Source organism: Chelonia mydas, chromosome 3 (assembly GCF_015237465.2).
Source record: "Chelonia mydas isolate rCheMyd1 chromosome 3, rCheMyd1.pri.v2, whole genome shotgun sequence".
In the NCBI taxonomy this organism is placed as follows: domain Eukaryota; kingdom Metazoa; phylum Chordata; order Testudines; family Cheloniidae; genus Chelonia; species Chelonia mydas.
In genome coordinates this window covers 81,113,401-81,138,803 of record NC_057851.1, presented here as the reverse complement: position 1 = coordinate 81,138,803, position 25,403 = coordinate 81,113,401, and the positions used below count along the sequence as shown (strand labels likewise).

Sequence of the window (25,403 nt, the reverse complement as noted above, 5' to 3'; positions counted from 1 at the left end):
ACTTTGTATACCTTCTTTGTAAATAAATACGATTGCATCAAAGAAATACCTGACTCTATAATCAGTTTATCTTCCTAATGGAAACAACCTGGCAACGCCTCAAATATTGACCAACTAGTCTGGTCAAGGGGCAACAATATTTTGCAGTTAGCACTTGACAGGTCTTGTTTATCTATGCCTCACAACATCCCTATGAAGTAGATAAACATAATTATCCCCATTTTCCAGATTAGGAAACTGAGGCTAAGAAAGGTAAATCGTTCAAGTTCCCATAGAAATTCAGTGTCAGGACCAGGTTTAGCACTCCGGTCTCCAGGCAATGAGGTCTATGACTCATCTGATAAACTTAAGGACAGTTAGGACTCTCACCCTTGCCAGCCTAGACTATTATGGACGGAAAGTCATATCAGAGACTATTAGGAGTTGAAGGTCATATCGTCTTTAAGCTTAATTTCTTTAGATATTTAAAAATATGTTGGGCTTGATCTATGATTTTTTATTTGATCTATGGCCTCACTGTAACTATAATTTTGAAATTCTCATGACATTTAATTTTCACTATTAAAATAGAAGTTCCTTTCCAGGTGCCTTTGGATTGATACCCATGACTTTTAGTCATGCAGTCTAAATGCTGTTTGTTTTTAATCTATGGACTGAATCCTACTGCCATGGGAATTCATGTGAGTTTTGCCATTGACTTCAATGGGAACTGGATCAGACCCAATGTCATTAATTGGTTGGTTATACTCAATTAAGGGGTGTATGTGCGTCTTTTTTCTTAAACATACAGGATATGATGGCCGAGCAAGATTCTCAGTATCTTATTGAACTGGATGGAAATAAGCACCCTAATGAGCTCTTTTCGGTAAGTATGCTGCACATACACTAAGACAATTTACACTAGAAAATTATATACCTATCATCTCTATTAAGATGATATTGGCAACATTATTGCTCTATAATTCATGATGCTGTTGCTAGAAAATATCTTCTTTTGGATGCCTGTTCCACTTGTTACTACCAAAAGAAATCTGATTATACTTACTAAACATTCCATATCTTCGCAACAAGCCATATCATGTTGCATCAGGTTATCATCGGCATCATTTACTATAATTTGTTAAATTGACAAACACCATTATTAGCATGGATGAAGATATAAAGGCATTTACATTATACTCTTGATTATCCAGATAGCCTGGGGGGGATATAGATTTTATTTGGATAATTGAGAGTTTGGATAATGGAGAAGGCAGGAATCATTCAGTAGCAGGTGGGCCTGCCCCACAGCTGGGAGCTTGTCCTCCTCTTCCTGGCAATCCTAGTCGGGGGAAGGGGTGTGGATAGGGGTCGGGGCAGTCAGGGGACAGGGAGCGGGGTGGGGGGAGGGTGGATAGGAGGTGGGGTCCCAGGGGGGGCAGTTAGGGGCAGGGGGTCCCGGGAGGGGGCGGTCAGGGGACAAGGAGCAGGGGGGTTGGGTGTGTCGGAGGTTCTGAGGGGGGCAATCAGGGGGCGGGAAGTGGGAGGGGGTGGATAGAGGGTGGGGGCCAGGCTGTTTGCGGAGACACAGCCTTCCCTAACCGGCCCTCCATATCATTTCACAACCCCGATGTGGCCCTCAGGCCAAAAAGTTTGCTCACCCCTGATCTAGCCCAATATCCTGTCTTCCAACAGTGGCCAATGCCAGGTGTCCCACAGGGAATGAACAGACAGGTAATCATCAAGTGATCCATCCCCTATCACCCATTCCCAGCTTCTGGCAAACAGAGACTAGGGACATCATTCCTACCCATTCTGGCTAATAGCCATTGATGGGCCTATCCTCCATGAACCTATCTAGTTCTTTTTTGAACCCTGTTATAGTCTTGGTCTTCACAACATCCTCTGGCAAGAAGTTCAAGACTGGGTGTTGTGTGAAAAAATACTTCCTTTTGTTAGTTTTAACCCTGCTGCCTATTAATTTCATTTGGTGACCCCTAGTTCTTGTGTTATGAGGAGGAGTAAATGACACTTCCTTATTTACTTTCTCCACACCAGTCTTGATTTTATAGACCTCTATCATATCCTCCCCTTAACCATCTCTTTTCCAAGCTGAAAAGTCCAGTTTTATTATTCTCTCGTCATATGGCAGCCGTTCCATACCCCTAATCATTTTTGTTGCGCTTTTCTGAACCTTTTCCAATTCCAATATATCTTTTTTGAGATGGGGCGACCAAATCTGCACGCAGTTTTCAAGATGTGGGCATGCCATGGATTTCCTCCTCCTTGCAGTCGAGTCCGGGGGTCACTGCTCTATTATCCGAACCTCTGCATTATCCAAACCCCTTCCTTGTCCCCCAGCATGAGATACATAGGGGACAAGAAAGGGATTCAGTTAATGTAGAGATTTTTGATAAATGGGATTATACTCTACTAATGTTTTTCAATTATTATTCAATAAAATATATTTTACAGTATTAATTTAGCATAGCTTAACCTAAAAAATAATTCAGCCATTTTTAATGGTATTGTGGCATTGCAATGCGAGACATGGATTACGTTTCTGGATCGTGTTTTTCATTTCCCAGAAGGTCTACAGAGTTTGTGGGCTTAGCCCCTGTAGCTGAAGTTAAATTCTCATGTCACTTTATAGCCAACTTTCCTCCTAACTAAAAGGCGGTGTTGATGAGCAATGATGGGAGTCCTGTCCTGTGCTTCGGTCAGATAGGTGGTTGCTACAACATGGGGCAGCAAAGGGGAGGTGTAAAATGAAAAAAATGGGAGTGTCTTCAACCTCATGGACAGTACTCCATCACGGCCATTTCACCATATTCTCACTCCCCTGAATACAAATTAGGACCACGCTCCAATAAGCACTTATACATGTGCTTAACTTTACTACTTGTCTTGATGTGCTTAATTTTATTACTCATGGTAATAAAATTAAGCGTGTATGTGTTTGCAGAATTGGAGCCCAAATTTATATCAAAACAGTAAAATAGATTCAATATGAATAAATATATTAAAGATAGTCTAGTTGTATAATAATACCCACAGTCTGTTTCAACCCACCCCTGAATAATGGTAAAGCTCATTATATGCTCACCATGGCAAAATTTGCTTTCTTGATCTCAAGAATATTTGCATGCATACTTCCTGTACCTAAGACAGGAGCTTGTATCTTAACTACATTGTAATATCACTTAATTCCCATTGACAGGCTTCTTTTTTAATGTATTTTTGCTTAATGAATAACAAAAACTTGTACTAACTCCCAGGTCTATAAACAGATTCTGATCACCAAAGGAAATCATTTCAATTCTCTCCTCACCCCTTTCATCACACACCATGAAAACTCTTTGCATACAGGTCTCACCCACGCGCTGATGAGTAGAAAGCCTTTGCAGTATTATCTTTCCATCCCCAGCTCTAGACCATTTACAATTCTGGGACTCACTTCATGAAGAGGGGCAGAAAGGTTAGGACTGAAGTAAGAGGTTTCTGCATGGTCTATCCCCACTGAACATCCAATGGGAACTCTGCTGAATATGTAACAGGGCCCTTGGCTGTACTACTGGGCAATGCTGTCAGGGCTGTCCTTAGGCATATGCAGCATATAAGGCTGTGTAGGGCACCCGAAAATTTGGGGCACCCCTGGATGATAGTGTCCACCCTCCCACCTCTTCCTATCCCTGTTCTGACCCTTCCTACAGCCTGGTGACTCATCCTCCAGAGGGGATCTAGTAACTTAAAAGTGAAAAAGCCTTCCAGCCTGCCAGACCTATTAGTACAACACTGAAACTGTTAAAGAGTCATTCAAGAGTTTCTGAATTTACTGACAAAAACAGTTGTGCATTACTGTAATATTTACTCAGAACATGTTAGTCTACAGGACCTTAGTTTAAAATTTGCTTTAAAAATATTTCATTAGTGTGTTGCTGAAGATGATAAAATCACATCTCTAAGAAATCCTTGAAGAGAGCCCTTAAAGGGACAACACCCCTTTCTTGCCAGATAGCTGGACAAACAAGTTTCCCTTTCTTTACTCCTGACTGTTTGATGAACTAGTTTTAAGAGGACCCTCTAGCAAAATCATTACCTTAGTAAGATATAAAATCCTTTGTTATGCCTAAAATCTTTGGAAACATATTTTTTAAAGTTGGTGAAATTTCATAAACATGTCTATTGTTATGGAGATCACACAAAGTCAATTAGTGTTCCCTTTTTCTAAAAGCAATGAACATTGTTATGAACACAGTAAACCTCTGACTGATTAATTTAAAATAATACTTTGTTTCAGTGAGTTAAATATGTAGTAATCTACAATGATTACTTTATGAAGGTTTCAGAGTACATTTAAAATATAAAATCAGCTTAGAAATACTGATTAAGAAAATGTAAAACAGACAAGAGCTGCATCATGTGTTCCATTATATTTAATGTTGTATTCAGCAGGACAGCTGACTTGCCCTTACTACAAAGTTTTTGCAAATAAATCTCTGACAAACTTCAGGGTATATCAGAAAACCTGTGACTGACATTTTTTATTCCCAAGTTTAGTGCTTTTAATTAGGTACCTTCTGCATGTCCTGTCTTCATGTTCTGGCGTGCAGTGGAAAACATGCTGCATTTTCTTGAGAAAGAAATTGCAGAAGAGTGGTTTTTTCAAATGTCATTTGCTTCATTTGGGTTCAGGGATTTGGCTGGAAGGGAGTGATCAGGGAGGGGGAGGGAGACAGTGGGGGAGAGGCTGGGGCCTGGGCAGAGTGGGGAATGGGCCTGGGGCAGAGAAGGGGTGGAGTATGGGCGGGGTCACAGGTGGGCTGGGGAGCTAGCCTCCCCAAGCGGCAGCTTCACCCACCGCCCATGACAGCAGGTAAGAGCGGGTTGGCTCCCGCACACTCAGTGCACACTGCAGTCTCCTTAGACAGGGGATGTATTCACGGAGCCGAATGCGTCAGCGCCACACATTCTCCGTGAGGGAGCAGGTACTGGGCTCTCTGCAGGGAACTGTGACTCTCCAGCGCCATGAAGCGGGCCGGGCAACTTGGTATTCTTTGCTGCCTCGGGCATAGGGGCACCAGTTTAATAATACTGCGTATGGCCCCATAAATCCTAAGGATGGCCCTGAATGCTGTGTATAGTGGCAATATATAAATACCAAGTTATAATTTTCAAACACATCAAGGATCTTTTCCGATCACAAAAACAATATTAAATGTTAATTTATTCAAGATAATTTTTTTCTTTAGTCAGTGATAGCCCGGCTTCAATCCATGGGCCTTCGAAATGGAGCTCTTATAACCAGACTTCAAAACCCAGAAGAAGAGCTCTCAGAGGGGATGGAAACTGTAAGTGTGATATTTGCATTTCTAGAAATTTGATTGCCTACAGTAATTACAGTATTTGTGCATTATCCTTTATATTATGTACTTTTGCTATGATAACTTTGTTTTAAACACCCTGCTTTATCATCAAAGATTATAAATTCAAGCACTGGAGGCATCTACAGGGTGCTAATGTGGCAAATAAGTGGATTTAAAAAAATGAGTTTCACACCTACCCATGTACAGATCAGAACTTTAGTAAATATTCTTAGATAAAACAAGTATGGGAAGCGTATGCCTTTAATCGTAAAAAGTATTGGATCTGATTAAGAAGGCTTTGGACTGGACCTATTTTGAAAAAACGTAGAGAAAATCCTTCATAAAAACAGATTTGTTGAAAGAAAATGTTGGTCAAAGAATAAAAATCCCATCAGCAGGCTGGTTTCATACCATTTCCATTTTCCCCTGGAGGCTTTGTGACATACCTGATAAAAAACAAAAATAAAAATTCCCTGTGCTCAGTTCCTAAAAACAGACACATTTTACTTTCCACATTAAAGTAGAAATAAGGTAGATTAGTGTTGACCTCTTCTATCTTCACCGTTGTGTGTCATTTCTGTAGGGAGGTCTCCTGAAAAAGATAAGTCCTGTATGTCCCTTCTATGTACAACTGAGAACATAGATGTCTTACAGACAGACAAATCTTAGGGCTCATCAGTCGGACATCCTTTGGCATCCTTTATACTAATAAGCATGCACAGTGATCTTTCCTGTTGTGTCACCAAATCATCAAAGATTTGAAAAGTTGCTAGTGAGACCTTCCTAACTACAGTTACTTTTACAGGAAAAAAAATACATTTTCACAGAATACATCTTTAATAGATCCTGTGACTGGTCAATGAGTAAGGTTCCTGTGTATTGAGAAAGACAAAAAGTAATTTTGGTAATGGATATGTTTCCCATCCTCTGTTTGATAGGTCTTGCAAATAGTTCTGTCAAATGATTAATATATTATAATTGGCATTTCCATTCCATACACCTAGAACTGAGGTGTTTGCATCTCCTCAGCTTTTGGTCTCCTCTTTGCCCCCCCCAATACAAATCTCCTTCGCTAGGGATTACTTGTACTGCCAAATGTATTTAAGACTTTCTCCCAGTCTCCTATGACTCACTTTCTCTCTTTAAATTAGCATTTTAAACTTTTCCTTTAGTTTATTATTGAGTCTTTTAGTAATACCAGCTCTGAAGATATAATATAAGTTATTAGTGCTTGATGCTCTTTTAAAAATGTATATATTCATTTTTACTACAAATCGTTTTTTAAAAAAACAGGGTTATTTTCAAAAATGAAATATCTCAGATAGTTATTCCTTACAGTGGAGTACTGCTAGTCTGAAAAAAACTTAATTCACATTCATATTTTGGTTTTAAAATAGCTACTAAGCACAATGCAACAATTCTTTAAAAGGGCATACTCACTTTCTTAGAAAATATTTCAAAATGATAAACCACAAAAAATGGGGCATAAACAAAATATAGGGGAAAAGGTACATATACTTTTATTGTTGTTCTAATTAACAGGATGAACTTTTCCGGACTCTTTCATCCCTCAAAATAATAGCACCTAGATACCGATGGCGTAGAAGCAGGTGGGGTCGAGCATGTCCTGTAGCTTTAAAAGAGGGTAACATTGTAATGGGGCTTCCAGATTTAGCTGTCAGGTAAGCAGAATTTGGTATGATTTGGGTGTTTAGATCTATGTTTTAAGATTAACCATGTATATTTTTCAATTTTTTTTAAAGTTTTCTAGGTAAAATGTATTTATTTTCATCTCAAGAAGCATTGAGAGCATTTATGTTGAATCCACGTCCCTATCTGCTACCACCTATGCCACTTCCTCCTTGTAAAGTATTAGTATTTGGACCTCCATTATCTGGAAAAACAACTCTTTGTAACTGGATTGCAAATAAATATAAAGGAAAGGTGGGTATATATAAATATTTTAAGTAACTTGTAGGGTTAGACTTCCAGATTTTAGAATGTTATTTGAATAGTAGTAAGGATGTTAGATGTAAGATACCATACATATGCTCTTCACTTCTGTTTAAATGTAGTACATATTGTTTGGATTGTCTTTAGTCACAGCAGTTTGATGTGAAGACTATCGATATGTCTGATCTCAAACAGTGATACGTGCCACCCACTCATTCCACTAAGGCTATGTCCATACCGCATAGTAGACCAATATTCATGTACCTGCGCATGCAAACCTGTGCATTCCAAGCTCATCTTCAAGCATGTCCTTTGCATTGGTACACACACCTCATATCTGCCCTTTATCTAGGCCAGCATATCTATATTGAAGAGTATGATGCTGTAGCTTCTGGGGGGTATAGCCTAGGGTTCTTAGCACCCTTGCTAGGTGTAGTGACTCTAGAGCTTGGTTTATGTTGTATTGTGGGAGAACTTGTTTATCCATTCTGCAATACTTGACAAGAAGTGCTCTGAGCCCACAAACACATCCAGCTAAGCTATTTTGGGTCTGCACACTCCCTGCAATATGAGTCAAGTCAGTAGGCATGTCTGGCCTGGGCATCACCAGAACTCCATGCTCTGGAAGCATCCCACCGTCTTCAAGCATAACCCAACCTGGGAACCATGGTACCTCTCTGCATTTCCAGTTGCTTCTACAGTTGCAGGAGTTGGGGCAGGTGCAGCATATCCCCCCACAACTAGCAATGATGGACTGTGGGGCTGCTGCCAACTTTATAGTTGCTAAAGGAGCCAAAACCCTGCAGCTCTCCCTCCTGCCGAAACCTGCACCAGACCTGGTGGAGATGATTGATGGGTCACCACTATTGTTGGGACCAGTGACTCAGGAGACCATCCCCTTAAAGGCCATAGTGGAAGGGCACCAAGAAACAATCTGCTTCAGCGTGATCCGCTCCCCATTCTTCCTGAAAATTCTCAGCATTCGTTGGTTGGAATAGCACAATCCAGGTATCTCCTGGTATTGGAGGAACATTAGTTTTTCTTCTGAATAGTGTCAGAAAGTGTGCCTCCAACAAAGCAAGCAACCCCCAAGTGACCTTGCCCAGGGCCCCAGGATGGGAGGAGACCCTCAGAAGCAGAACTCCAGGGGCTAGCCAGGCAGGAGTGGCTCCAGACCAGAACCTCTGCCCCCCCTGACAAGAACTGCAACAACTCAGACAGCATGCCATGACCAGTGGCCCCAGAAACTAAATACATCCACCACTGCAAATAGGACTGATTAATCCAGGCAGCACAGGAGACTACAACTGTGCCAGGAGGGCATTCTGGCATAGCCAACTTATTAACAGAACTGTACATGCAAAAAAAAAAAAAAAAAGAATCTGTGCTTCGGAAGGCTAATACCCCAAACCTCTTTCAAACAAGAACTGTGTTTCTAGTAAAAAGTTAATGCTTGCTGCTTGTTTAATTTTTTTTCCAGTCCCGGAATCCATCTTACATCCCAAGTGGTGTCAGGCTGAGGTGGTTCAGAAAAATGGTTTGGCTACTGGCCGCAGCACAATCAAAATCCACACACACACCCAGCATGTAATGACAATTATATTGGGCATAATTTGGAAATCCCTCCCATTCTTAACAGCAATAACACTAAGAATGGTGGCTGCTACCTACCAGGTTCTGGCTCCGGGGCTTATTGTGCTGTTTATTCCTCTGCAGACTGCTCCCCAGGGTCATCCCCAAACAGGTCCTCCAACTATTGACCCAGGATATCTAATCCTCCTGTGTAGCCTGATCTGAGCCAGGCGGCAGCACTGTGGTCTGTTCTGTGCAACTCCGGGCTCTCTTCCAGTAGCGTCCCTTGTCTTTGCTTCCTTTTTTCCTGGGTTTATAAGCATGCCATCCCTGCTCAGCAGACTGTCATGCAGGACTGTAGACTCTGTGCTATGTGCAGTTCCCAACAACCAGTCAAATTCCTTGTACTAGGGCAGTGGTTCTCAACTGTGGTCCACAGTTTGTTCAGGGAAAGCCCCTGGCGCCGGGACAGTTTGTTTACCTGCCGCTTCTGCAGGTTCGGCCAATCGTGGCTCCCACTGGCCGCGGTTCGCCGCTCCAGGCCAATGGGGGCTGCGGGAAGGGCAGCTAGCACATCCCTTGGCCCGCGCCACTTCCCGCACCACCCATTGGCTTGGAGCGGCGAACCACAGCCAGTGGGAGCCGCGATCGGCCAAACCTGCGGACGTGGCAGGTAAACAAACCGGCCCGGTGCACCAGGGGCTTTCCCTGAACAAACGGTGGACCACAGTTGAGAACTGCTATACTAGGGGCAGCAAGCTGAGTTGTTCTCTGACATACCATTCCCATCCTTCACTTTGCAATAGGCAGTCCTGTGGTACTTAACTCTGTTCCCAGCCCTGACTACCAGTCTGGTGGATCCCCCGTACCACCAGCCGCTTTACTGTGGCTTCATAAACATGCAGGTTTCTTGTACTCCTGCAAAAGTAATGGATCTTGCTCCCCTCACACCACATCTTGGCCAGTATCTTGGCGTGTTCTTCTGGCCAGTTAGTGTGCTGGGTAATGGGCAACAAGCAAGGCATAACTGTGTTAACAATCGAACAGTCAGCATGGAAAGGGAAGGGTTAAATGCCCAGGAGCTGTATTTGAACCAGGAGGTTGCTTCCAGTTCAAGGGAATCACATGGGAAGTTGGGGGAGAGAATTGTGGGATAGCATTGGCAGATTGAACACAAGCCTTACAACATGGGCTTCTGCTACTGCTATCTTCACTGCTAAATGGGTAGGCTTAGACACATGCTACATCAGAACATGGGCTCATACTTATACCCCTGGGTGAGCCAGCCCACCCGCCCGTGTTGTGAGAGGATACTGGCATGTGTTAGAGGGCTTTGTGTATGGACCATAGAGGGGTTGAGCTTAAACATAGTCAGAACTCTCGTTTACTATGCAGTGTAATATACCTTAATACTGTCAGGCAGCAATTTATTTTTACTAGTATAATATCTTTCCTTATGTTAACTGTATAAATGTTGTGACTGTATGAGCATAGGCAGCCCTTATTGGAGGATATAGAGAAAATTGAAACAAAATTTAATCTTGTATCTTGAATATACAAGGCCAGAGTTTGAGAGGTGCTAAGTATCCACAGCTCCCATTGATTTTAATGGTTAGAGGGTTTTTAGCAGGCACTCAGCACATTGCAGGGGTTGGATTACACTTCTCTCCCCCTGCATCTCTTCTTCAGAGAGATGCTGAGACCATTTAATTAGATTTATGTTCTTAGTGGTTCATTAGTGTATACATTCAAAATGTATGGATTTGTGGAAAAAATGCAGTAACTTTGTGAAATCTAGTTACAGGAAAGTAACCTATTTTGAAGGTTACAATTATGATACTCCTAAGTTTTCCCCTTATGGGGAACCTGTCAGTTATTTACATTAATTGTGTGAGGAGTCTGTGTCTTATCTTTTGCACATAAGAGAAGAAAAATTCATAACAACTTGAAAATTACTCACTGCACAAACAAACAATGAGACAAATGCCGCTTTCACTGAAATCTGTGCAGTTTTTCCAAATTTACACTATTGTAACTGATCGCAGAATTGGGTTATCTGTGCCTAAATCTATGCATATGTTTATCTATGTATCACATTTTATTAAGATTTCATTATTCAGATTTATTTTTATGTTTTCAAATACTTTCTTTAGGTTCTTGATATGGACAAACTTATTCAACCATGTATGGAAAAAGCAAAGGAAAAAATCATTGAGCAAGCTCGTATTGCTGCAATAGATGTTGCTATTACAAAAGTGAAAAATAAGCTGGAAGTAGAAAAAATGTTAAAAGAGCAAGGTGAATAAGGTGTTTCCCAGCTTTTTGGGCTGTCTTGTTTGCTTTTAGGTTAGTAAAATAAAACAGCTACTATTTGGGAATGTTTTAAACTCCCTATCAGCACATATAAATGGTATCATGGTTATAGAGTTGTAAAGTTGTTCTGGAAAGTAATTACACAAAGCATGGGATTTCTCTTTGGGCTTGACTGTTTTACACAGCCATGTCTACTCTGTGGTTATGCTATGTTGTATTAAGCTGTGTTCTTTTCCACAGTTTTATTTTCAAGCCAGAATCCTTTCCAGAAAAACTGTAATTAGAATATTAAGGAAGTCGTATGTTAAATATTAACTAAATGTGTATGTACATTGGGGATCAAATGAGGGAAATGGCAAAGTGGAACACTGAATATAAATGTTCTAGAGTTGAGGGTGATTGTTATACACTAAGGAGCTTCAAAATATTGTTCTGACTAAAGCTGGTCAAGAATTTTCCATCAGAATGATTTTCCAGCACAAAATTCAGTTTCTACAAAATCAAAATTTTAGAGGTGAAAATTTCAGTTTTGCTAGAAATTTTTGCTATTCCATTAAAAAATTATTCCCAGTTCCATGTTTCCTCCACTCCTTACAGCTCGCCTAGCAGGCTGCTGGGATCATGGGTTACAGGCCCCTGGCTCGAGGGCTGTCCACCTGGGGGACTGCCTTAGAGCTGGGGTTACCAAGCTCACCAACTGTAGGGCTGGTGTACTACAGATGGAACAAGTCAATCCGGATACTGACTGACAACATAGCATCCATGTTCTATATCAATTGCCAAGGAGGAGCTTGTTCCCACTCACTATGCACTGAAGCCATGAAACTATGGAACTGGTGCATACTCTACAACATTACCATCTCGGCATCCTACCTCCCCAGGTGCCAGAACACACGAAGCAGACATTTCTCTCAGGAGCACAAATGGGAAATAAAGATAATACTCCAGTCAATATTCCAGAAATGGGGCTTTCCCTCTAGACCTGTTTGCATCATCAATAAACCACAAGTGCCCACTCTTCTGCTCCAGGGCAGGACTGGGACCCCAGTTACTGTGGGATGCCTTCCTTATCACCCGGGATGCGTCAATCATGTACACATTCCCACCGATACCATTAATCTCACAAGTAATTCACAAGATACAGACTGACAGGGCCCATATCATACTGATTAGTTCCAATGTGGCCCGGACAAACAGGGTAATCTTACCTGATGCGCATAGTGGTCTGTGCTCCACGAACTCTTCCCCTGTGGGTGGATCTCCTCTCACAGAACAAAGGCAGGATACTCCTCCCAAATCCAGAGAAACTTCATTTCAAAGTGTGACTCCTACGTGGTTCCAATACTACAAATTAGTCTGCTCAGAATGAGTGAAACGTTATTAAATAACAGGAGATCCACAACTCACAATACTTATCTCCAAAAATGGAAGAGATTCTTACTATGGTGCCAACCAAAACAGTTGACTGCAGTCACAGCGCCACTCCCATTGATACTGGACTACGTACTGGAACTGAAGGAATCAGACTTATCCATAAGCTCAATTAAAGTACACCTAGTGGCTATTACAGCCTTTCACCCTACGTGTGAGGGAACCTACCTATTTGCACACCCAGTCACTAAACACTTCCTCACTTGCATACGGAACATTTACCCAGAAGTCTGACAACCTACACCCACATGGGATTTAAACCTTGTCCTTATATGCCTCACCAGAGCCCCTTTTGAAGCCTTGGCAATCTGCTCACTCCTTCGTCTATCCATGAAAATCGCATTTTTGGTCACGATCACCTCAGCTATGAGTGAGTGAAAATGGGGCACTAATGGCTAACCTCCCCCCCCCCATGTCATATTCTTTAAGGACAAGATCACATTGAGACCACACCCAAAATTTTTACCTAAATTATCAACATCCTTTCATATAAATCAACCGATGCACTTCCTCACATTTTACCCCAAACCACATGGAAACTCACAAGAGGCCATTCTACATACACTAGACATCAGGCAAGCCATAGCGTTCTACTTAGACAGAACCAAGCCCTTTTGGAAATCTCCAAGGCTGTTTATTTCCACAACAGAACGCTCCAAAGGATGCACAATATCTACCCAGAGACTATCCAAATGGATCTCTACATGTATCCAACTTTGCTATCGACTGCATAACACAAAACCCCCACACAATACCACTCTACACATTCCATAGCAATGTCTATAGCCTTCTTGAACAATGTACTTCTAATTGACATATGCAGGGCAGCTACCTGGGCTTCTGTGCATACCTTCGCAAATCACTATGCCATCACTCTAAGTTCTATGTCAGATGCTATAATAGGTCTTACTGTGCTCTCTGCAACAACACACGCAAATCTGAAGCCTCTTCCATCCATAGTGGGACGCTGCTCTACAGTCACCTGAAGTGGAGCACTCACAGGGACATCACTTGTAGAAGAAGAGAGGGTTACTCACCTTGTACGGTATCTGAGGTTCTTTGAGATATGTGTTCCACTAGCCACCCTTCTCTCCTCCACTTCGGAGTTCGCTAAAAGAGCTCTGCGGTAAAGAAGGAACTTAAGGGGGCAGGTCATGCACGCGCTAGATGGGGTGCCAATGGCACCACAAGATGACTACTATGCACGCGTGCCCAAACCGAGCACTGCTACCGAAAATCTCCGACCTATGATGCAGGGACACACCGACACCTGCAGTGGAGCACCCACAGGGACACTCATCTCAAAGAACCTCAATTACTGCACAAGGTGAGTAACCCTCTCTTTTTTTTAGAAGTACATTAAGTAACCAATGAAAACATCCATTCAAATTTCGATGAACTTTCCTGAAGGTTTTGAGATATCAACCCACTAATGAGAATGTCCTATATCCTTTCATCATCTTTTGCCTCACTCTCCTCTCCATTTTTTAATGATTTTGTGCACTGAATGAAGCTAAAGAATGTCAGTGTGAAGTGTGTTTCTACAAACTTTCTACATGGAACTCACATTGACTGACTAGAACAAGGATAGCTGAGTCACCTACCACTTCTGACCACTACAAAAAAAGTTAACCTCCATGGTTAGAACATGGATCATGCTGATTCTGTTAACCACCAACCTGTACTAAACAGTATGAGATGCTAACTAGGGTAACTGTTAGCCACTGCCCTGTGCTTTTAAATAAGATCCAATGATGAACTAGTTTGATAGTTAATAGGTATTAAACAATTGGTTTTCACACAGATATCAGTCCCCTCTTGCTTTATCTCCCTATGCCCATCACAGCTGAGAACACAAGGCTCACACCTCCAGTTAGATCCCAAACCTCCAATTCTGCAGCTCTTGACAGCTTTACTCTACTTTTTTGGCCATCATGCACATGGGGATCAGAAAAGCAAAGCTGTCATAGCACAGCACACAAAGAAAGGTCCTCAGAACAGGGTACAAAGGGCACCCTCTTCTTGTCAGATCACAGTGTCAAGAAAATTGAGGAGGGAAAATGATGTCTCTACACAAGAGAGTTGAGGGGATGATGGAGGTGGCTGGTGGTATTTCTAACTTCATGGAGGAGACCAAGGGTTGCAGGTGTTGTGTTTTCCTCTTTTGCTGTTGTCCAAGCCCCTGCTGCTAGTGTTCTTGGCTTCATGGAGGCTACCAGCATGCTGAGTTGTAGGAAGGAAGTCAGCAGTTGCATCATATTTCTTGGACATTCTGTGTTCCAAAAAAAAACAACCTATAAGTTTGACAATATTTAGAATCCTTGCACTCTATCAAGATTATTGAGACTCTCACGTCAAGTGTGCTGTATAATGTTTTTAAATGCTTTTTCTGTTTTGTTTTTTAACTTTTTCAAGTACAGTATTTTGCTTCTGTTTTTATTCAGGACAAATAGTTACTGAAATTAGGGTCAAAGAAGTAATTTCAAAGAAATGTGTTTTTGTCTTATGCTTCTGTAAATGCTTCTGACTTCTGTAAATGTAATGATTTTTCACAGCTGCAATAGATGCCCAAGAAACTGGTAGTTGCAAAGAAACAGATGAATATGAAGAAAGTGAGACCACTAAGCCTGAGGAAGAAAGAAGCGTGGAAGATCAGAGTAGAGTTACAAGATCTGACACCAGCAAAGGTAAAGAAATGTTTATCTATTTTGTCCCACAACCATTATGTGCTATCAAAGTGCCTTATATTCAAAAAAGAAAATATATTTCTTTCCCTTTCTCCTTTTCTCATCTCCATTGTCAGAATATTTTAAATCTCCTTCTTTGTTGTTCTGCGGAAAAGCTAAACTGAAAATGTGAGTTTTGCAGTCTGTTCTGAAAGCAGTGAGGAGGTTAGGTACTCTTGATACTAATGCTACATTTCTCCATGTGCAAAAAAATCCCATTGACTTTGATAAGAGTTAGGCATGCATTTTGGTGAAAAGTCTGGAGTTTCCATAAACTTTTTTTTTTCTACAGCATAGGAGGTTTTCATAGGTGGCTAAGAAAAAAAGTACTAAGGGCTATGGCGCATACACTGGCAATACTTCACATGACTTTATTTTGTTTATACATATGCAACTCTTATGTTTCCAGAAGGCACACATCTGATTCATCCTTCCTTACAATCTCCACATGTCCATGCCAGTTTCAGACTTCCTTCACATTCAACTCACAGCCTTCACAATCCAGCTTACTTTTCTTTCATAACTGACCAATCCCTCCACACCACATACTCCTTCTCAGCTCACACACGCTGAGTACCCAGCTCTATCTCTTTCATATCTTCTCCACATACTCAATTCACGCACCTGCATAACCCTCCACAACCAATCCAGCTACAATACTTTGCCATTGACTTTGTCTAAATTTTTATATTTTGTAATGGATTTAGGTTATGGGGTATTAGGAAGGAATGGGTAGGGAATGACTTGGGTGTAGGGGATGTGAGCTGTGAAGGAATGGAAGTTGGAGCTGTGTAAACACGAGTTATGTAAAAACATTCTAAAGGTATAATTAACTAAATTATACATAAACAAATGAATTAGTGTTGCACTGTTAATAGGTATTAATATTTATGTTCACACAGAAAAGACTGACAATTCTTCAGAACAAGAAGGTGAATCATCAGGTAATACTGATTAATACACTCTAACCCATAAGTGTCTGAAATATAATTCAGGTAAATATATACCATGCATGTAATTGATATAAACTTTGGGGCCAATTCTGCAGTCCTTAGTCTCTGCCTGACACTATTTGCATGTGTTGTAAGACATGTAAGCAATTTTATATGCGATTAAATGGTGGGAGTTTTATCTAATATAATTACTCAGGGTCCATTTCAGCAACCCTCCATTATGTCGAGTAAGGATGGTGGAACCAATCAGGCCCTCAGTGGTACATAGGACATCTCAGAATTTACAGATATACCAACATATTAAAATTATTGAAGATGGAAATTAATGTATGTACTATAGATGGAATGCATAGAAACAGCTAGAATTTGGGTTCTTCTAGGAGTGATTGCACATGTCCATTCCACTGTACATATGCGCAAGTCTCATGCAGTTGTCAGAGATTTTTCCCTCATCTGTACCCGTTGGGTCTATGTTGCCTCATGCCACTGCACACAGGTATAAAGGGTCACGCTGCCCCCAATTCCCCTCTGTTCCTTCCTACTGCTAGCGATGGTGGTGGTGGTTGTTTTTGGAGCTGTGATCTTTGTATCCACTTATCTTCCCTTTGTTAGTGCATATAATACCTGTAGTGTAAGTTTTTAGTATTAAGAATAAGTTTAGATTAGTATTTTTTAGTGTAGGGTTACCAGTGCCTAGTTGGGTACCCAATTTGGTACCAAACTAATGCCCTGTTCTCCTGGCTTCAAGGCCTGTTGTTCATGTAACAGATCTATGCTAGTGAATAACCCACACCTCAGCTGACTTAAGTGTTTGTTTGGGAGAGGCTCATTTAAGTGACAAATGTCACATTTATAGAGGTTTCAAATACTAATCGAAAATGGACAGGGCTGCCTGACTTGAGTACCTGCTTAGGAAGTCTATGCTTCATCCACTGTTGTAACTTTCCCACTCTGTATGGGTGCCAAGAACATCCAAGTCAGTCAGGAGTGCTAGACTTGATCTGACGGAGTCCACAGGCAGATCCAAATCACTGGTGCCTAAGAAGAGACTGCATAAGTCTCTTAAAGACTCAGTACTGGGGTCTTCCAAGTCTACTACAAAGGCTTTGAGTGGACACATGGACTCAGAAAGGTACTCAAAGAAGTCGCACCCCCAGGAGCAGTCTATAAACCAGGAGGGATTGCTGAATCCAGAACCAGAAAGGGTCCACTGAGACCAATCTCTGAATGACTAGCACACCTTTCGGTAGTGCAGACACAGGACCCCTTTTCTGTGCTGTCAACACCTGAGGTTTTTGAGATAGTCAGGGAGATCCATAATCTATCAGTGCCGTCTTCTCCTGGGATTCAGGAACCTTGCACAGTACTGGTATTGGAACTACACACTTCTACAGTCCCAGCTTCAGCCCCAGAGCACTGTTGTGTACTGACCACTTCTTCTCTCATGGCACCTCTGAATAGGATTCCATCTAGAGGCAAGCCAGCAATGATATTACCATATCTCCTTCTCCAGAGTCAGAACTTGGCTCTCTGGTACTAATGGGGTCAGTTCCCCCATGGTGTGTGGAAGGGGCTCCTCATTAGACTCTGAAGCGGAATCTTTTGTGACCCAAGCATGCCCAGTAGCCCCAGTAGGGTGCCTGCCTGCCATGGTACCAATCACAGCCTCAGCATTCTAAGAGCCAGTGGCCTCACATAGCTGAGTCCTACCTCAATACCAATGGCCCTGTTGGACCCCTGGGGTCTTCCCTCCACATTAGCGAGCCTCTCTGCTCCCTTCCCACCTCTATACATCAGCTAGGCACCAGGAGCATCTGCAGGATGGTCATCATCTTCTCTCCCCTGGTACTAAGATCAGTATCATGCAGATGGAACCGTGTGCTCAGTAGTCTTCTGTAGAGGAATTGGAGGAGGGACCTCTCAACACACTTAGCCTCTTCTTCTTCATCACCTGATGAGGGAGTAGTGAATGAGTCTACCTCTCCCCCTCCTGATGATTTCAGAGCTCATCCAGATTTGTTGAGGAGGATGGCTGCAGCTCTGGATATCCAAACAAAAGAGGTACAGGAAAGGTCACACAGGCTCATGGACATTTTTGCCTCTGACGGCCCCTCTAGGGTAGCTCATCTTATTGATGAGATTATCCTGCAGTCTCTCAGGATTTTATAGCAGACCCCATCTTCTCTGCCTCCAGTTGCTAAAAGGGTGGAGAAGAGCTATTATGTCGCTTTTCAGGGATTTGAACATTTCTACAACCACCCTCCTCAGGCTTCCTGATGATTGCTGCTGCCAATGAAAAAGAGAGGCAAGGACTCTAGGCTTCTTACTCCAAAGGGAAAGGAAGCAAACAAGCTAGGTCTTTTTGGGAGGAAACTTTTTATTCCACAGAAAGTTTACAGCTTAGGATTGCAAACTAGCAAGCTCTGCTTGGTCACTACAATTTCAGCCTATGAGGTAATATCCTGAAGTTCAAAGACAAGCGTCATGGTGAGACAAAGCAGGAGTTCTTTGTAATAGTGGAGGAGGACAAATTATCTGCCTGGACAACATTGCGGGCGAACCTGGATGAGGCAGACTGCATCTCGAGCTACGGCTTTCTCCGTCACTATGCAGTGTTCATTTTGGCAACAGTCATCAGCCTTCCCTAAGAGGTGCAATAATCAATTCAGTACTTTCCTTTTGAAGGTCCCTCACTGTTTTCCAATAAAACAGAAGAGAGGCTTCATAGTCTTAAGGATTCAAGGGCAACCCTTAAGTCTCTGGAGATCCATAAACTAGCAGCAAAAAGAAAGCCCACAGCATTCCCAACAGCTTCAGACCTTCTGTAAGGTCCTTTCCAAAACAATGTAATATTGAGCCATTAAGAAGGCGCTCTTGTCCTAATAGTACCCACCATCGCCAGATAAAGAAACAGATCTTAAGATGCTTAAAGAAAACTGTGTTTGATAGCATTCTGTCTGGCAAGGAATCACTTATCAACAGTTGCGCTTGTGAAATCTATACTTTATTATTTTGCCTTTATGGTCTCTATTTCTCCATTGTTTATCTGTATGGTTTCTGTCTGATTCTTTGATTGTTTCGGTCTGTTGCATAACTAACTTTGCAAGATTTAAATCAACTAAGGTGGTGGGGTATGATTGGTTAAAGAATTGTTTCATAATGGGTTAGGATTGGTGAAAAATACTGTTTTGTAGTACTTTAGTTTAAAATGATTGGTTAAGGTATAGCTAAGCAGGATTCAAGCTGGGGTCCAAAAGGAAGTTCTTTGGAACCTAACTCCAGGACACAGCTGCCTACCTACACAGAGAAGGAATCATGATATTCCCCTTCTTACATAACTGTCTGCTGAAAACATCAACACTACAGATAGCCATAGACTCCACCCAACATACAATAAATACATTCACCAGCTTAGGACTTCACATAAACGTACAAACGTCTACTCTAATACCTGTCCAATGCCTGGAGTTCATTGGAGCAGACCTCAACTCCCTCGAAGCAACTGCCTCCCTACGAACAAAATGCTTTCTGACTCTAACCGCCTTGATCTCAACAGTACAGAACAGCCCACAAGTGTCTGCCAGAACTTGCCTACAAATCCTAGGCCACATGGCCGCCACGACCTTCATCGTCTGACATGCAAGACTACACATGCGGTATCTACAAGCATGGCTCCAGACAAATTATGTCCCACACATGCACAGCATAAACAAGCTCATCATCATGCCCAATACAGTCAGGGATTCCCTATTAAGGTGGGCCAATCTAGACAACGTCAGCAGGGGGGTGCCATTACTATAGAATCCACCATTGCTCACCATAACCATGGATACTCTATACAGGGCCGATGGTCTATGGCAGAGTCCCATCTTCATATCAACCAGCTGGAACTACAAGCAGTTCAAAATGCCTGTTCTCACTTCCTATCACTAATCAAAAACAAAACGGTACAGATTCTCACAGACAATGTAGCTTGTATGTTCTACATAAACAGACAAGGGTGAGTGCAATTGCATTCCCTATATGTAGAAGCCATGCCTCTTTGGCAATGGTGCATCAAACATAACGTCCATGTTATAGCATCATACCTACCTGGCTGCCAGAACATCATGGCAGATACCCTGAGCAGGAAGTTTTATCAAGATCATGAATGGGAGTTGAGTACATGGTAATCCTAGATATTTTTCAGATGTGGGGGTTCCCAACAGTAGACCTCTTTGCCACCACACAAAACTCCAAATGCCGCCAGTTCTGCTCCAGAGCAGGACTTGGTTGACACTGTCCGGGCGATGCCTTCCTCATCAAGTGAAACGCTCCCCTCCTATATGCCTTCCCTCCCACCCCCCTCCTAGCTGTGTACTCCACAAGATAAAACAAGACGGATCCAGAGTAATCCTAATAGCCCCACATGGACATGACAAACATGGTACCCTTACCTTCTCCACATGGTGGTCTGTCCACCACGCACACTCCCGCTTCTGCCTTGGCTTCTATCACAGGACACAGGTCGCATCATCCATCCAGATCCCGAAAGTCTTCATCTCAAAGCCTGATTATTACATGGCTCTCAGGATCTGAAATGACATGTTCCTCAGAGGTACAAAACATATTATTAAACAGCCGTAGGACAACTACCCGACTCACATACGTACATAAGTGGAAGCGATTTGACTCATGGTGCCAACGCAAACAGACTACATCTCTGTCAGCCCCCTTACCTCTCATTTTAGATCACTTACTGGAACTCAAACAAACGGGCCTCTCCATGAGTTCAAGCCATGTACATCTGTCCGCCATCACCACATTTCATCATAAAGTTGATGGATTCTCTATTTTCACACATCCGCTTACTAAACACTTCCTAAAGGAGTTTAGATTCCAAAACTTCCTAAAGGGTCTCTCCAACTCCTATCCAGAAGTTAGGAACCCTAACCTGCCATGGGACCTCAGCTTAATCCTCCACACCCTCACCAGGCCCCTTTTGAGCCCGTGGCTACCTATTATTACACCCTCTATGAAGGTTGCATTCCTAGAGGCCATTACATCTGCCAGGAGAGTGTGGGAACTAGCAGCTCTCATGACAGACCCACCTCATACAATCCTTTTCAAAGATAAAGTATCTCTCAGATCACATTCTAAGTTTTTACCTAAGGTTGTCTCATCCTTTTACCTTAGCCAACCTATATACTTACCGACGCTTTTTCCAAAACCACATACAGCAGATGACAATTTAGATTACACTCATTGGATGTCAGCAGGGCTATAGTCTTTTATATCCATAGAACAAAATCTTTTTGCAGGTCTCCAAAACTGTTCATTTCACTCATCAAACGATCAAAAGGCAACACTATTTCCAAACAATGGCTATCTAAATGGATATCAGACTGTATCAAACTGTTATCTCCAGCATGAATGAGAACTCCCTACGTGGATTCATACTCATTCTACCAGGAATCTATCAGCCTCCATAGCATTTCTCAACAATGTTCTGATTTCAGAAATCTGTAGGACCGCAACCTGGACCTCACCACACACGTTTACACGGCACTATGTGTTGCAACAACATGCATCTTCCGACACCCTATTTGGTCACACAGTACTTTCATCTGCTACTACTTCAACTCCAAAGCCCCCTCCATCCATCAGAGGGCTCTGTTCTCCGGGTAGTGAAGTACCCACAGGGACATCACTCAAGGAAGAAGAGAAAGTTACTTACCTTGTGCTGTAACGGAGGTTCTTCAAGACGTGTGTCCCTGTGGGTACTCCACTACCATCTGCTTCAGAGTTCTATCACCAGACTGCAGTAGAGAAGGAACAGAGGGGGGATTGGTCACACAGCACCAGTTAACCGCCTGAAGTGGCATGAGATGGGGACCGTGCATGTGCAACCCAACGGGGCACTGCTACCATAAATCTCTGGCTACGAGCACAGTGGGGCGCATCAACACCTAAAGTGGAGCATCCACAAGGACACACATCTCAAAGAACCTCCGTTACTGCACAAGGTGAGTAACTTTCTCTTCCTTATCTGGACGACTGGCTAATAAGATACCAGACCAAGTCTCAGGTACCCTCCAACATAGACATTATACTTTTGATGTATTGGCTCTTCTAATCAATACAGAGAAATCCATCCTGTCTTTTGTTCAAAGAATAGAATTCACTGGGCAATCCTGGACTCTACAAAGACCTGGGCTTTCCTGCTAGAGCCATGGTTCTAAACAATGTAGGTCATTGCTTTAGATCTAAAGGTGCACCCTGTTACCATAGTTTGGAACTGCCTCAAACTTATAAGACACATGGCAGCATGCATTTACATGGTGCAGCATGCCAGACTACACCTCAGAGATCTACAGAGTTGGATAGCCTCAGTGTACTCACTGGCCTGCCAACATATACTCATGGTGGTTCAAGTACCTGCTCAGGTCTTGTCTTCCCTAGGCTGATGGTAGAACCTATGAATGTTTGCGAGAGAGTTCCCTATGCCCTTCCTCAACAGACTCTCACCCTAGTCACAAGATGCATTAGATCTAGGTTGGGGAGCTCACTTAGGTCCCATTCAGAGTCAAAGCCTTTGGTCTCCCCAGGACCTAAGTGGAAATTTGCTGGTACTTTTAGAGAACACAGCAGCTATCAACTATGTAAACAAGCAATGGGCTGGGGAAGGGTGTCAATTGACAAAGTTATGCCAGGAGGCAATCCTTTGGAATTTCTGCATTGCCAGTTCCATCAACCTGAAAGCTGCTTACCTTCTGGGAGTTCAAAATACTCTAGCAGGCTGCCTGAGCAGGTCTTTCGCAGGTCACCATGTGAATGTGAACCAAATGTGTCCAGTTCCATTTTCCAGTGGTGGAGAACTGCCCAAGTGGACCTATTTGCAACAAGAGAAAACAAAAAATGTCATCTTTTCTTTTGCTCCCGTGTGGGTCCCAGCCTGGGTTCGCTGACAGATGCTTTCCTCCTTCCCTGGTCAAAAGTCCTGGTGTATGCCTTCCCTCCATTCTTCTCCTGCCCAAAGTCTTATTCAAGCAAGATTCCACTCACCTTATTCTTAATAGCTTATTGGTTTTTGACTCTACTAGCCCTATCAGTAAGACTTCCGCTCTTTCTCCCGAGAAAAGTGGATGTGATCTCCCAGGACCACAGCCACCTCCTTCATCCCAACCTTCACACCAGCTGCCTGACAGCAGGGATGCGTCATGGCTGACAACCTCGGAATGAGTTTACTCTAAGAGGATGCAGGAGGTGCTGCTAAATAGCAGGAAACATTCAACGAGGTCTACTTGCCTTACTAAATGGAAGGCATTCTGCATCTGGTCCATACAAAGAAGCATCCTCCCAGCTCAAGCTCCGATTTGCCATATCTTGGACTATCTGTTGCTTTTGAAAGAGCTAATCTTCACTGCTAGTTCCATCTGAGTCCATCTGGCAGCTAGTTCAGTTTTCCACCCTACTGTGGAAAACTGATCAATTTTTTCAAACCATACGCCCATCAGATTTCTAAAGGGTTTGCTCATATTATACACTCAGGTTCATAACCTAGTTCCACAGTGGGGTTTGAATTTAGTGCTTGCTAAGTTGATGAGTCCCCCTTCTGAGATGCTAGCGACTTATTCTCTGTTACACCTGTCTATGAAGATGGCTTTCGGTTGCTATAACCTCAGCCAGGAGAGTAGAGGAGCTGCAGGCTTTAGAATGGTTTCAGAGTAGCAGCCGTGTTAGTCTGTATTCGCAAAAAGAAAAGGAGTACTTGTGGCACCTTAGAGACTAAATTGGGTAGGCTTTAGAATCAGAGCCTCCCTATACAATTTTCTTTAGGGACAAGGTTTTCCTTTGACCTCACCCTAAGTTCTTGTCTAAAGTGGTTTCCAAATTTCACATGAATCAAGTGATTTTTTTTTTACCAACTTCATTTTCAAAGCCCCATTCAAGTAAAGAAGAAGAAAAACTCCATGTTCTAGATGTTAGAAGAGTTTTGCTTTTTACCAGGATCAGACTAGACCCATTCAGGTCTTCATCTCAACTCTTCATCGTGATTTCAGATAGAGTAATGGGCCACCCAGTCTCCACCCAGAGGATCTTTGCCTAGATTTTCATCTGTATTGGTTTATGCTACCAATTGGCTGATGTTGCACCTCCAAGTAAAATGATGGGTCACTTGACCAGGTCTCAGGTGACTTCTGCAGCCTTTCTCACTTGTGTTCCCATTCTGGATATCTGTAGGGTAGCAATCTGGTGGCAACCTGGTCATCATTCCATACACTTGCTTCTCATTATGCCATCTCTCATCAATCTAGAGATGATACCAGATTTGGATAAGTGATGCTACAATTCTTGTTCAAGTAGACTCCAAGTCCACTTCCAGTTCGAACTGCATACGAGTCACCTACAGTGGAATGGAAATGTGCAATCACTTGAAGAAGAAAAAACGGTTATCTGCCTTTCCATAATATGTTCTTCAAGATATATTGCACATGTCCATTTCACAACCTGCCCTCCTTCCCTTCTCTATCAGAGTCTTCCCAGTGGGAACTGACGGAGGTTGTGGGCAACGTGACCCTTTATATCTGTGTGCAGTGGCATCAGGGACCAGAGGGCACTTGTGCTTCTCCAGTGGGTACTGCTGAAGGGAAGTTCTCTGATAACTGTGCACAAGTTGCATGCGTACCTACAGTGGAATGGACATGTGCAACACATCTTGAAGAACAACAGTTATGGAAAGGTATAATCATTGTTAGGATATAGATATTCAGGCCTGTCTGTAAAGGCCTATACTCTAAGAATTTAGGTGTATTCTTATCACTTGGCTAGTTATAGAGGTACAAAAGAGAATCAAAATCACTGTCTGCCGGTGTAAGGGCCTTTTCTTACTATGACAGTCTGAGGCCCTGTGCTTAAGCTAAGGCCTTTGGCTAAGCAGCAGAGGCAGCCATAAGCTGGGAAGTGACCGGTCACATCCTCACATTCCAAACTAGTCACATTGAAAGAAGGTGCTATTGGGCTGTTAGGAATACAATCCTGTCCTGATAATTCCTATCACCTCCAGAGAAAGGGAAGTGCCTAGAAAATGTAAAAGGAAACTTAGTTTGATAGCATCCTGTCTGGCAAGA

General features: G+C 42.6%; 1 protein-coding gene across 3 annotated transcripts in view; it reads left to right on the top strand.

Annotated features, from left to right (window-relative positions):
- Positions 1-25,403, top strand: part of AK9 (adenylate kinase 9) — a 226,282-nt gene that overhangs the window by 47,743 nt on the left and 153,136 nt on the right. For 2 of the 3 annotated variants that reach the window (XM_043542772.1, XM_043542770.1), the window contains exons 9-15: positions 791-865; positions 5,232-5,330; positions 6,888-7,027; positions 7,109-7,289; positions 11,024-11,168; positions 15,170-15,301; positions 16,243-16,284. In XM_043542772.1, the coding sequence (XP_043398707.1) occupies positions 791-865; positions 5,232-5,330; positions 6,888-7,027; positions 7,109-7,289; positions 11,024-11,168; positions 15,170-15,301; positions 16,243-16,284 (814 nt within the window). Of the gene's footprint in view, positions 1-790; positions 866-5,231; positions 5,331-6,887; positions 7,028-7,108; positions 7,290-11,023; positions 11,217-15,169; positions 15,302-16,242; positions 16,285-25,403 lie in introns of those variants that run through there. The other variant, XM_043542773.1, reaches the window with a different exon arrangement.